The 14116-nt window shown below is 41.8% G+C and overlaps 1 protein-coding gene across 4 annotated transcripts in view; it reads right to left on the bottom strand.

The window, feature by feature from the left end:
- The window catches only part of SPATA13 (spermatogenesis associated 13), a 48999-nt gene that overhangs the window by 2918 nt on the left and 31965 nt on the right, over nucleotides 1-14116 (bottom strand). For 2 of the 4 annotated variants that reach the window (XM_010001892.1, XM_010001893.1), the window contains 7 exons: nucleotides 11278-11414; nucleotides 10686-10865; nucleotides 9431-9616; nucleotides 5950-6129; nucleotides 5082-5314; nucleotides 2620-2749; nucleotides 1707-2079 (listed from right to left, as the gene is read on the bottom strand). In XM_010001892.1, coding sequence (XP_010000194.1) covers nucleotides 1707-2079; nucleotides 2620-2749; nucleotides 5082-5314; nucleotides 5950-6129; nucleotides 9431-9616; nucleotides 10686-10865; nucleotides 11278-11414 — 1419 coding nt within the window. Of the gene's footprint in view, nucleotides 1-1706; nucleotides 2080-2619; nucleotides 2750-5081; nucleotides 5315-5949; nucleotides 6130-9430; nucleotides 9617-10685; nucleotides 10866-11277; nucleotides 11415-13963; nucleotides 14019-14116 lie in introns of those variants that run through there. The other 2 variants (XM_010001894.1, XM_010001896.1) reach the window with 2 other exon arrangements.

Genomic DNA, 14116 nt, shown 5'->3' with positions numbered 1-14116 from the left:
AGGAAATGTTCAATTATGCCAAAAAAAGAAGAAATTTTAGAAAAGAAGCAGTCTTCTGTGTAATGGAGCAAACATCCAAGCCACTGTGACTCACAAAACCAGATGGACATTAGCAACTACAACTGAACTGTCTCTCCTCTGGTTCATGATACCTGTGCCAGGACAGGTACATCAGAATAACAAGGGGTGACACTTGAAAAGCAAGTTTCCAGAGGCTGGATGTTAAGTCTGCACAAAGACCTCTATGTGCTGTTATCAAAAATAGTTTCTCGTTACACTGAATCTTCTTCACTGTATTCCACAGTACCTGAAGAGTAGCAAGCAGGATGGACCCCCCCTGTGCAATCCTTGTGCTCAGCACCATGGGAATTGTGACCCAGCCTCAAAAAGGGATTAGTGCTATTATGACAAATCTCATTTCTGTCACTGCCACTGACACCACTGTTGAATGGTTACCCTTCTGAATGTCATATGTTGATTTTCATGAAAGGTCGCAGTAGAACAAATAAGGATATTTAGGGCTGTAGCTGCTATATCTTTACAATTTCCTTGGAGATTTCCGGAGCTGTGTCACCTACCAGGAATGGTAAAACCCCACTGCCTGCACATGACAGACCTGCTGCTGCTCAGCACAAGCACTAGTGTGAGCGTCAGAAGCATCCTGACATACAGCATTTATCCTGCTCACCATACTCTCTTGGTGCTCCATAAAGCAACCACTGCAAGAGGAGATGTACATACAGAAGAGCTCAAGAATGCTCCTCAGAAGGGATGAAAATAGATGGTCACATTTTATCTCCCTCTGCTCAGTCCTGCTCACAAAAGTGAAGAAGCTGTGATTTATTCCATATTGTCCTTCCATATCACTGTACTACTGTTTTCCCTGTATGCTGGAGTGGAGGCTTTCTGTAATTTTGTTGTTAAGAGGGACTGTTTGGACACTCACTTCCTTAGGAATATTAAAAAGTTTTCTTTTTCTTATTAGTTTGCTGCCTTCTTTCTGCATGTTTTGCCAATTAAATTTTGCTGGAACTTTTGTCACTGACCCTAAAGGAAGCATGAAACTGAAAAGAATTTAAAAAAAATAATAATGGTACCAAAGTTATGTTCACACAGAAGGCACTGTCTTTTAGAGTGTTTCACAAGCTGGGGGTCTAAAACTGATCCTGGATTTGCAAGGTCGTACCTTTTTTCTGTAAACTGCCCAGTGGTGCTATCGTTTGATCTGTAACCAACAATACTATGCAACTGCACAGGTCTACTGGACACAGGAGGTGCCATTATATGACACCAAGAGTAAGAATCCTGAATTATTGCTGATGGGCTTTACAATAAAAGTGTCGTTTAAGAATAGATGTTCTGGGCTCATGATTCATACAGAAGTGCTGGAATTTTGTATGGATTTTTATTATTGGTCTCTGTGAAGTGCATCTCGTCGTATCTCATATCTCATTCTGCTCCATAATGCACCACATTTCCATGGGTTATGCTGTGACACGGATGTCACAGCTGACTGCCCTGGACCTTTGGCCCACAGCAACAGGGCAAACACACCTGAATAAGCTTCACTTACACAGCTTAAGGTCATGCCGGGTGAGAAAGAGACACCATTCCCAGAAGGCAAAGTGCACATCTGAACAAAACATAAAGAAATGTAAAGGCCCTTTGTTTTTACCCTCATTTAGAAAGGAAATCCTTCTACTTACCCATTTCCTTGTCTTCCTGAACTCTTCTCCTTTCACTTTCACACGCTTCCATCCATCTCTTTTTATCCTCCTGTTTTTTTGCACAGAACAAATGAATCTCTTCTGTTGCTCTATTTATTATTTTAAAAGCATTCTTGACATTAATGTTAAAGTCTTTGTCTCTGCCATCTTCAGTGTCCACAATTTCCATCTCATCCATGTCAATACGATCTTTGTAATACAAGATGTCCCTTCTCAGTAAGTCCTTCTTACAGAACACAAGCTGATGGTCAAAAAGGAAGAATGTCCTCTGCTGGCTTTTGCCTTGCTTTGATATTTTGGTCAGTTCTCCTGAGTGGATCAGTTCTGAGCTTCTGGCTAACACATCTGGTCCCTAAGAAGATACATATATGTGGTAAGTAAAAAAAATGCTAAGATCTTCCTGTGTGCCTAATCAGTCTCATAATCAAGATTTAAGTCCATTCATTTTCTTTCATTTTTATTATTAGATCTGAGAGTGTCATAGAATGTAGATAATCTCATACAGGCGAACTCTTTGACTATGGTTCTGCTCTACTGTATTTCTGCATAAATCAGGAGGAGTCTCATTAATGTCAGTGAGGCAGGTTCAAGTTCTGATAGAACTACCAAAGATCCACAGAAGATTCTATAGGTCCAGCATTTTGAAGAAAACCAATTTTGTCGTCTCAATCCAATGTCATCACAAAGACAAGTGCCCTTGTTAATACAGGCAGCTCTTCCTGATTTATGAGCAAGGTAATCAGTAACAGAATCACTGCAAATGAAGCAACTGGACTTTTAACAGAGCAATGACCATTTGAAGAGCAGACACCATAAACTACCTACTATGCAGAAAGACATGCAGTTCTGTACACAGTACCTTTGCTCAGGAAAGGGATGGGCTGACACTTACCTCCCAGTCTACAATAGAGACTTGCCAACGTGCAATCTTGTCTATGCTTTCTAATCTTCGTTTTCGCTCATTGATCAGACATGCTACATTCTTCATAGCCTCGTATGCAGCTTTTATGTTGTTATAATCACTGTGAAACGTAGGCAGGTTTCAAAGATCACATATACAATGGCTATGATGCAATCACAAACTGTGACACAGTGCCTAAAGTATTAGCCTGCATTACCCATATATCCCTCTACTCAGGGTACTTAAGTAAGAGTCTTGGCTATCCTGACCTCACATATTGGCCTGCACAATGCAGCATTGCTGTACTGCTAGGCTTTGTCCAGGAGTAAATTATTAACCTGGTGGCAGGAGGCAGAGGAAGTAGATTGAGGAATTGCAATACCGTCTCTGCTGAAAACAAGGGTAGAGCTCCCATTAACCTCAGTGATGCCTCCTTTTCACCAAAGGAACTTGGTTTTCAGTGAGATTTTACTGGGATTTCAGTGAGAAGGGCATTCTTTTAATCGTGTTTAACAACTTTGTTTTCTCCTTCTTGTTTTCCATGGCTGGGTCAATTAATACAAATGGAGAACTCTATGTCATCAGGAAAAGTATCAGAAGCAACCTCACACAGGGTGAGCAAGGGACCCAAGAACATGGGCACAGAAGAGAGGAATTAGGGAGACCATGCTGACAAAGTGGCCTGTTTTCATGGAACAAGTGTGTTAGAGCCAAGATGGTCACCTTCCCCTGCCTGCTCCAGGTCAAATGCAAGCCTCCTGTCCTTCTTCCATTGTTCTGCTTCCCTCTTTCTTTCCCTGAGCTCCCCACATGCTTATGAATCTCCCCAGCTGTAGGAAGGTTTTTATTCCCCTTTGAACATCATTCCTTCACATTTCTCAAATGGAGTCTCTGAGAAGACAGAAGCATAGAGATGTATTTCTTGCCTCAGAGTCCCAGAAGAGCAGCTGCCTTTCCTCTTGCAGAAAAGGGAGACAGAGGCAGAAAACAGCATGAGCCAGAAATAAACCCTGCAAAGGGGTCAACCTCACTGTCCCTTTTACCTGCTTCTGTCTCAGTTCCTATTTTAATCTGCTGCTGCTGCTGGATGCACTTCCCTTCTAAATCTGCCCATTACTCTCCTCTATTTTTATATATGGACATTTTTTTCTGCTACACTGTAGACAATAAGTGAGATTAACAATAACAGGATCCCACTAAGGCCAAGGAGATGTTCCACAGGGTGACAGCAAGATATCCACCCTGCTACTCTTGCCCCTGCCTATCTCAGTTCCTTCTGTCTCTGCTGGTGTGACTGTTACGCCACACCTGCTGCACAACCTGTGGCTTTCACAGCAGGCTTTGCACTTGAGATCGTCAAACTTTTTATGACAACAAAAAAACCCAGTTAGCTGGAGCTTTTCCAAGGCTCTATGTGCATGTAGGCCTGCCTGCTTGAGAGCATCTTGGTAAACTGGGCACCTTTCTAAGTTTGTAGGCATCTCTGGATGCTGATGCAAAGGAAAACAGGTGCTATGGGTGGGAGGTGGCAAGATCTCACTTTCACTTTAATAGCTCACAGAACAATCCTGCTAAAATTAGCAGCAGTGAAAGAGATACCCATGTTAGTAACTGTTACTGCTGGACTTCCCAGGCAGCCATGGAACTGAATGGAGGCACATCACACCTGGATGTCTGTACTTCACATCCCCTATATTTGTCTCTGGCAAACATCCTATGGTGTCCAAGGTGAGTTTTCTCAGGGTTAAAGAAGTGCAGACAGACTTCAGCCAAGGAAGCATTGCCTCAGGCTGCACATGGACCTTGAGCACAGGGGTCACAACGGAACATTTTTCTTGCAGTCGTACAAGGTAAACCCCCATATCTTTAAAGATAAAAATCTTAATTTAGTCAAAGATTTAATAAGCTCAGAGGTCTACTAGGAAAGCTAATAACCTGCAACTTTATTTCTTATTTGTGCCGGGTGAGTATCTAATATCTGGACTTCACTGCAAACAAAGGCAATGTTTATTACTAATACATTTCTAAAAAACATTACCTCTAAACTTTTTCAGACTGTGGGTTTTTTTCTATTCCTTCTTTAAGTTTTCTTGCATCCATAACATTTATGCAGCTTCCCCTTTTCTTTGGTGGATTTCCTTCCCCTTCATTTCTTTGACATATTTGCTATTTTTCATTCTGAGTTACACATCACTCCGTGCATCCTACTTCAGCACCTTCTCCCTTTCCTTCATCCTCTTTCACTCATTTCTCATTCTGTTTTGCATCCTGTCAGTCCCCCATGCTGCATTTTCAGATGCTGATTTTGTTAATATCTCTGATGGTTTCAAGGTGCCCATCTAGTAAGGAGCTCATGTCTATAGTGGTCAAGGGGAGTCTTGCCATGTCACCAAGAAAGCTTGAATAATTAGGTGTTATTACTATTAGAAGATTGTTTCTTTTCATTCGCTCACCTGTGCTCCTGAGTGGTATATTTGAGCAATTCTGCAAGCTGCAGGGGGTATTTGCAGATTTTCTGTACAGGCGTGAGAAGAAAACCATCAATGGCAATGTCAATCATCTGCTGAAGCAAGCGACAGGCCTCAAAGAAGTGACGGTATTTGCCCTGCTTCATCAGTTTGGAAAGTTCAATGCAGGCACTGGGATGATTGTTACAATACTCTGAATAAATAGCAAAGCCTTCTTGCTATTAAAAAAAAAAAAAAAAAAGTCAAAACATAACCCTGAACAAACTAAAGTATTTGTCTATAAAGGAGGAGAGATGTTTTTGTAACATCTATTATATCTACTTAGATCAATTAATCAATTTCTTATATTGTTTCCAGGCTGATCAGCCTTGAAACTATGCAGAAACCTACTTTGTGACTGCCAGAAGTATGTACCTTTTTTGTAAGAACACAGAAATACAGGGCCCCACTGAGTCAGAATAATCAAACCCACTTTAGAAAGTACTTTCATTTGGGGAAGGCTGATATAGGCTTGAACTCACAGCCTCTTTCTCCACCACCTTCTTAGGTATTTTTTTCTAGGAAGTTTTTTCACCCAAATCACTGCAAATAGACCAGATCATCAGCGATCATTACAGTTTTGAAAAAAAAAATTAAAGTTGTGTATAAAGCTACACCTTGCGGAAGATGATGAGAAATCCAAACCATTTTAATAATTATTTAATTGTAAATTATTTTACACTCTAAAATGCCGTCTAACCATAGTTAAGTATTCGATAAGCACTGGTTATTAAAATTTCCTTCTAAGAGCAATTTAGCAATTTTTTATCATGTTTTGTTTGTTTCATAAAATAAATCAACTTTCGCAACGTACATGTTGAAGAAAACATGACCCTATTTCACTTAGATGAGGTTCCTCTTTGTTGTACTGTTTCTCAAGATCCTTCAGAAACTTCCTTTGGAACTTGTAAATATCTTCAATATTTCCAAAAATGGTGCTTAACTGAGCTGTGGTGAACATTCCTGTGTGTTTGCGACACTGCCGAATATAACCCTGCAAATGAAAAAAAAACAACAACAAAACCTGTGAAAACAGGTTCTACCCCAAACAAGCCCATTTGAGCTGGGAAAACCCCTGTGACCTATGGGCAGGTGAGTGGCTTCCCAGCCATACACAAACACACAAATGCAATTTCAGATTTGCATCTGAAATGTTTCCACACTGATTCTTGCAGTCCAGTACTGTAAATCAATCAGGGAACCAGAAACCCACAGAGCTGGTAAAGCGCATTTGCATCTCCTTGTTCGACTACATGCCAAGCTGGAGGTGAGCCTGGTGTAAACCCCATGCATGCTAGTACTTCAGCTGCCATGCTTTTTGTAGCAATTTATCTGTGACATAACAGTTCTTCCCTATGTGGATAAGAACAAACCCTAAAACAATTAATATAAAGACAACTTCTATGAGAGCTAAAGCACTGAAGTACCTCCCCCTCTACTATGTTCCTCTGAGACCCCACCTGGAGTACTGTGTCCAGTTCTGGAGCCCTCAACACAAGAGGGACATGGAACTGTTGGAATGAGTCCAGAGGAAAGCCACAAAGATGACCCGAGGGCTGGAGAACCTCTCCTATGAACACTGGCTCAGAGAGTTGAGTTTGTTCAGCCAGGAGAAGAGAAGGCTCTATGGAGACCTTATGGTGGCCCTCCAGTATTTGAAGTGGGCCTAAAGGAAAGCCAGGGAGGGAATGTTTACCAGGGCATGTAGTGATAGGACAAGGGGCAATGGCCTTTAATTAGAGCAGGGTAGATTTAGATTGGACATCCGGAAGAAGTTCTTTACTATGAGGATGGTGAAGCACTGGAGCACGTTGCCCAGAGAGGTGGTGGAGGCTCCATCCCTGGAGGCATTCAAGGTCAGTCTTGACAAGAATCTGAGCAACCTGATTTGTCAAAAAGGTCCCTGTGCACTGCAGGGGGAGCTGAGCTATATGACCTTTAAAGGTCCCTTCTAACCCCACACATTCTTTGATTCTACTGGTTCCTTAACCAGTTGGTAAGTGGGGCACAGTTTAAGGTAAAGAATCAAAATGAAGAACATATGATAACACATTCAGAATGCTGCTGTTTGGCAAAATCTACATGATATTGGCAGGAGGTAAAAAATAAAATAACTCTTCCAGTTTTTTCCTCTTTACTTGTAGGAACATCACAGCAGTCCAGTTCACTTTCTTCATATCCAGTCTTAATACACAACTGAGTCCTTCACTTTTACAACACCCTAGGAACAAATTCCCCTCTGCCGTCAGTAACTGACATTTTTTAGATGGCATTGGCATTTGCATAGCTAAGAAGCAAAAAGGGGCAGTTGGGGGCCTCTTAGGACTGAAACAGAGCTGCCACACACAGCCAGCACATTCTCAGGTACGTCTCCTACAGAGCTGAGCGAGGCGAGGAGGATGCAGTGCAGGGCCTGACTATCCAGGGACAGCAGCTGTGCTCATACTCCCGTACCAGCCGTAGTGCCGGGGTAGAGATTAGAGGTTAACTTGTGTGCTAGGGGTTATCTGCCAGGCTCCTCTGTTTGGCTGCTTTCAAGCAGGCTTCCCCCAAATCACTTTGGGAGCAGGCAGCTGCAAAAAGCCTTGCAATTGCTCCGGTGAGGTTTACCAGGAAGCAACCCTGAATATTGCTGGCACTGTTAGGAATATTCCTGTCTCCTTCACAGCCATCTGCTCTGAGAGCTGTGCAATGGCTATGCTGCAAGCCAGCTACCACATTTCCTACTGTTAGAAGGAGAACTCCAACAAGGAAAACTAATTCTTGTGCAGCTCTTGTAATGTGGGCTGCAGACACTTCTTGAATGTAAAATGTTTTTCTGGATATACTCCAGCTTCCTGACTGCACCAGTCACAGTGATTCATTCTAGTGCAGAGCTAGCAAACTTGGTTTACTATCTGCAGTGTCTTTTCTGGCTTTGTCTTGAGTATATTTTCAGGTCCTGCTTGCACCACCCTACAGATTCACCCTGAGGAAAGCAGACCATCTCAACCCCTCATGTTGAGTGCGGAGCATCATTTCTTTACTTGGAAAACATGTTTTTGCTCTTTTGTGCTAACCTCAAGAGGCATGCAAGATTTTTAAAAAGTGGTATACAATATATGTATTACAGAAAATCAATTACTAATATCAGTCTAAGAATTACTAGGTCAGTAAAATACGAAAGTCATGTCCTAGAACTCAGCTAACCATCAGAGCATCAACACAGCTGAATGTACAAATTTCTCCCTGATCTTTCAGGCACAAAGTAAAGCTTATTAGCTTAAGTAAATAGTGAATCTAAATTACAAAATTTAGACACAAAGTCTTTAAATTAGCAATTCCTTTTGTTTTCCTTTTTTTTTTCTCTTCAAAATACATTAAAAAGGTCTGATCTAAAAATAATAATTCTTAAAAAGCACAAAAGAAACAAAAAAACCCCAACCCACTGCTGTCTGGTCTTTTTTGTCATTCATGAACAATATAATGATGAGTGGTGGACTAAAGGATGACAACACGACAAATATGGAGAAAGACCTAGCAAACTAAGGGTACAAAGAATATTTTGGTAGGCTACTTAGCACCCTTCCAGATGCTAACCACAAATACAAGTCAAATATAGGTCAAATGCATCACAGCCCATGTCAGAAGGGGCAAACTTCAGTCAGAAGTATTAAGAAGTTTCTTGTTCAAGAGTAGGCCTCCAAAAAATTTTGAACAAAATCAGAAAAGCCCCTACATTTTATGGTTCAAATAAGCAAGGTGGTTCTAAAACACCTTTAAGACTTGTACATAACTTCTAAGCACCCAGCAAAAATCTCTTTGTTGGAGAAAGCAAACAAAAAAATCTCACCCAGCAAACACTGTCTTTGCAAATTACTTTCACAAACTTTTGTCCCATAAGTGTGATTTTATTAAATTTACTGAAAGTTTTCTATCTAAACTAACTGGTAAAAAGTACTAAATAAACTGGACTTCTTTCTCGTATTATTATGGAAATAATACTAATACTAATACTAATACTAATACTAATACTAATACTACTACTACTACTACTACTAATAATAATAATAATAATAATAATAATTTCTTCAGAGAAGCAAAACACTTTTTCCACGTCAAAAGAGAAATGCTGGTTTTTTTAAAAAGGAAGCAGTGCCCTGTGACAGTCAACAGAAAGAAAAGCCACAAGAAGGGACTGACTTGACAGCCTCAACTGGGAATATTTTTGTATGAGACACCACTCCAGTTCTCAACTTATATGGAATGTTTTGTTCACATTAGATAGCAGAAAGCCCTCAGGTTAAAGCATGTACCTCACAGATGTCCTTGAGATGCTTGATATAGACTCGTTCTGTGTTCATAATTTCCTGTATAACGTTGGTTCTCATCTGATCCTTGTTTTCAGCTATTTTCTGACGATGTTTGCTAATATCTGCATCTTGTTCTTCATCCTGGATACTACTACAGGTTTCTGGCACTTCTTCCTGATTAACTCGCAGCTGCAGCCAGAACAAAGCAAACTAGAGTAAAGCAGCAAACTTTTACAAAGTGTTATAAAACTATTAGAAACTTCTTACAGTTAAGAGAGGACTTGCTACAGAAATGTTTCCACACTTACCTATTTGAGGGTGTTTCACAACAGGATTTCTCATTGTACCCACTGCACATTCAAATAAAGTGTTGACATTTCAGGCTGGTTCAATACGTGGCTTTCTACTCACAGTTTCTGAGATACCATGTTGTATTGCCTGTGAATTTTTCAGACTTAAGCTCATTTCTGACCCTTACTAATAGTTTATGTGTTATTTTGGCCAAGCCAGCATATGGGTAAAAATTATAAAAGTAGACAACTCAAACACTTTAAAATAGCTTCCCTCTGCTCCAATTCCCCACCTGTACCATGTGGATAACAGCACCTCCTTTTTCAACTTTTGTCTGATTGCCCATGTTGGCAAGAGATCCAGGAAGGGCAAAAGCAGGAACCATCACCTGCACTTTGTGTAGTACTTCACACAGTGTGGCTCAAGCTTTATTACAGGCTCTCAAAAAGTACTTTAAATTAAGTTGTAAAACATAGCTCAATTTTATACCAGAGAGCTATACGGTCATTAATCTGGCTGAGTTCTGGCTGGGAAGTTCCGATTGTGAGCCAGATCCCTACACAATGTTGTGGTAATAAATTAAGGCATGTTTTACCAAGAAATCCCTGCAGCACAGCTTTCCCCACTCCCTCATGAAAACTGCTGCGTTCTCTCTATACACATTGACTGCTCCTGGTTGAGTTTTCCGTTGCCCTCACTTCTGCTTGAGAAATTCCTTTGGTTACAAAAAGACCACAGAAAGAAAGAAGCCAAAATAAAAGGCATCAGTGGAGTTAAAGGATCTTGGGGTGTGATTCTCTATTGTTTTTTACCTTGTGAAATCATTAGGAGTTACACCACTGATGTTCAGATATACAAAGATGCTGAGATTCAGGCTCTTCATTTAAATATGGTGTCATGACCACTGCTATTGCACTGTGCTAGGAATCTCATGTGACAATGATGCAAAAGCAAGAGAATTACTCACTCTGACAAAGCTAGCTGGAAACCAGGCTTCCTTGTCCTCTTTTCTTCCCCACCACCAGTCTTTGTTGGAAGCTTCTAGAACTCTAATGACATCTCCAGCTTTGAAGCCCAGCTCTTGATCATCCATAGTCACATGGTCCCAGAGAGCTTCTGCATAGACAATGCTGCCATCACTTATCAGCTGAGAGGGAAAGAAAATGAGATTTTGAGGGACAAAAAGATAAGCAATTAACTGTTCATAAATTACTAAAACATCAAAATACCTTACTAGACTGCCCGTGATTATTCCTATACAGGATAAAACTAAAATTCTGGATTTTCAGAAATGTATGCATATATTCATTAGTGAGAACAACAAGATGCCTACTCCAGAGCAGTTACAGAGACTAACAAGTTACACTCCCAGTAAAGTACTAGTCACTGTGCTCTTCCCTTGGCATCTGCTTGTGGGCTCTGCCAGAGACACAACACCATGGATGCTGGATTCTTCACCACTCTGGCTACTGCCATTGCACTTTTTATTAATATGAAACCTCAAATCTGTGTAAAACACGCACCCAGTCATTACAGCAATGCAAGGCCCAGGATGTTACCTCATTAATCGCTAGCTGTTCCCCTCCAGGCTGCAGGTACCTGGGGGTGGCTTGGCAGAGCTCCTCATAGCTGTAATCTTCCTCACTGCCATTGTCGTCCACTAAGGCCGAAGATTCAGTCCCACCATCTGCAGCAACTAAAACAAAGGTGCAACAGCTGTTTGCTTCATCATTTTTATGATTCAAAAAAAACCCCAAACAATGCAAGAGGAATCTCTGAGAAGTTGCTTTTGTTGTCACGAATATAACAATAACAGCAGAAGTGGAGGGCAGTGGAGCTCTCAGGAAAACCACTTTTCTGCCATTAGATACTTTTTACTCTTCTTCATAATTTTCTCATTTAGCAGCTGACAAAACAGAGAAGTTCTCCCTTTTGTGCAAGAAAAACAGCACTGCAACCATAATTTATTTCTATTTTTACCCAGAGGAAATCTCAAATGACCTGAACCAGAAGGGAGGTCTCACTGCCATTTTCCACACAGCAGATGAGAGAGCTCCAGTGAGTCCCTGGCAGTCAGAGGGGCTGCTGTCAGACCCCCACATGGGTGCCAACACACTGTCACATCCCTGGCAGATATGTTACCATCCAACACCTCCATGCCTGCCCACCCACCCATGACAGGGGTGGGTAGCCTATCCTACAGCCCCTGCTCCCAGGTGCCAGGGAGACTCTGGCAGCACAGAGATACCTATAGGCAGGCCCAAGGGGACTGGGAGTCTGTAATCACCCGAGGAAAACTTTGTCCTAAGTTCCCCAAATCACAAAAAAAAATCTTGGTTTGACAATTGTACATTTTCTGACCAAAAAAACAGCTTGTAAGGAAGGCCAAAACAAGATGGGCTTTCATCTTACTGCACAGCCACATAAACCAATAGAAACACCATGTGAGTGACTGTCACTGTGTACTACTGTACTGCCTGCAGCTACTGTATGAAACTGTAAAACCCATTTGGGGTACATCGCTGGGTGGCAGATCCTTTTGGTGATCATCTCTGTACCGGCAGACGAAGAGGACTGGGGACTGATGTCTGGACCAAGTAATACTGACTGGCTCACGTCCACACTGCTCAGTGCTAGACCCCTTCAGAGCAGGTTTACCTTTCAAAGCCAGCTGACCACACAGATCAGGAGGTGAGCTGGTAATCAAGAAGCCTTCATGACCAGTGGCTCAGTGCTTGAGTGCATTCTCTGGTCCTTGTTAATTTATCCCTAAAGATTTACTCCTATAGCAGGCCCAAGTTGTGAATAACTAAAGAGTTAGAAAACCACACAGTGCTCAAAAATCCAATAAATACATTAAAAAAATTCAGAATGGGCTGCTAGCACTGAGCACCCTTTCTAGGGGTTACTGGGTCCCAGATAAGTTGCCCCATAGCATGCAGAGCACCTCTCTCACTCCCAAGTGCCTGCAAAGGGACCTTTAAGTGGAGTTTGTAGAATCATAGAACAGTTAAGAGTTGGAAGGGAGCTTAAAGATCTTAAGTTCCAACTCCCCTGCATGGGCAGTGACACCTCCCAGTATATCAGGCTGCTCAGAGCCCCATCCCACCTGGGCCTTGAAATTATTTGAGTTATTTAACCTCTAACTTTCACCAAGCAGCAGGGCCCTGATCCTGCCTCTTCTCTGCCCTGCTGCAAGCCTGGAGACCACCTGCCTGCTGAGCAATGGGCTCCAGATGGCCGAGTCAGGAAGAGATGACTCCTGGGGCTTTAATCCACATACCCACACAACAAACCAGCAAGCCACTTACCACCCATTGTCTACCTTAAAGGGAGGAACACTTCAGCCCCATCCTTAAGGGCACTCATACCATCACTAGCATCTTTGGTCATTTGGGTATGAATTTGCAAGAGATCAAAGCATATTACTGCAGATTCACTAAAACACTCTCAAGATTCCTCTTTCCTTTAAAAGGGGAAAAATTTGGCATAGTCTTGATTCAGCAGATCAAGGCTTTTCAACCATTGGCTTCTACTCCTCAGCATTTTAAATATACACTCACATTAAAATGCTATAATCAATCTAACCATTGAGGATGCTGAATCCCTGTTTTTTAAAAAAATATTTTTCTTCCCTACAGGCTCATAATCTGAGCATTGATAAAATCCATCTTGTGAAACTTACTGATACTGCTTTATTAAAAAAATCTGCAAATAAATAATCCATTAAATCAATATTTATCTTATAAAGCAACACCAAAAAAATTAATCCCAGTGATCTTTTCTACATTTCCACTGTACTATCAGTATTGCCTGCTGGTTTGTTCTGGTAACAATGGCACATCAAAACAACTTAGCTCATTTGGCTCCAGATGAAAAATTACTGCAATTTTGGGATGGATAACTATTCTGTACCAAATCAACATGCTCACATTGTCTTTGCAGTCAGACTCAAACAAAAACCAGTTGCTTGCATTCTGCATCTATTCCTCTATTGTTTGCAAACAGAAATGTAAGAGGTAGGGGTGGGCTTTCCCGATTGCTCCAACGGGATGCAAAAACTTAAAAGACAACCTGGGATGGATTCTGATCTCCTAGCAGTTTTGTCACTGGTTAAATCTGCAGGCTCTGAGAGATGACAGGGTATAAGAATCAGGCCCCCGGACTGACACAGTTTATCAGTGCAATCTGAAAACACTGTAAAAAACCAGCAGGAGATAGAGAGAATGTTGTACTCACACGTACCCATCTGAAGGCTCTCCAGGCTCCAAAACCGTGCCATTCCCCCCCTGGCTACCATGCTGCCGCCAGGCTCGACCCCAGGGCAAGGGTTTGACCTCGGACAGGTGCTGCCGGGTCCCCCAGGGCTGGCGGGGGCTCACACCGGGCCGAGCTCCC

This window comes from Chaetura pelagica, unplaced genomic scaffold, assembly GCF_000747805.2.
Source record: "Chaetura pelagica isolate M959 unplaced genomic scaffold, ChaPel_1.0 scaffold247, whole genome shotgun sequence".
Lineage (NCBI taxonomy): Eukaryota > Metazoa > Chordata > Aves > Apodiformes > Apodidae > Chaetura > Chaetura pelagica.
The sequence above is the reverse complement of the archived record's forward strand: the minus strand, read 5'-3'. Positions and strand labels throughout refer to the sequence as shown.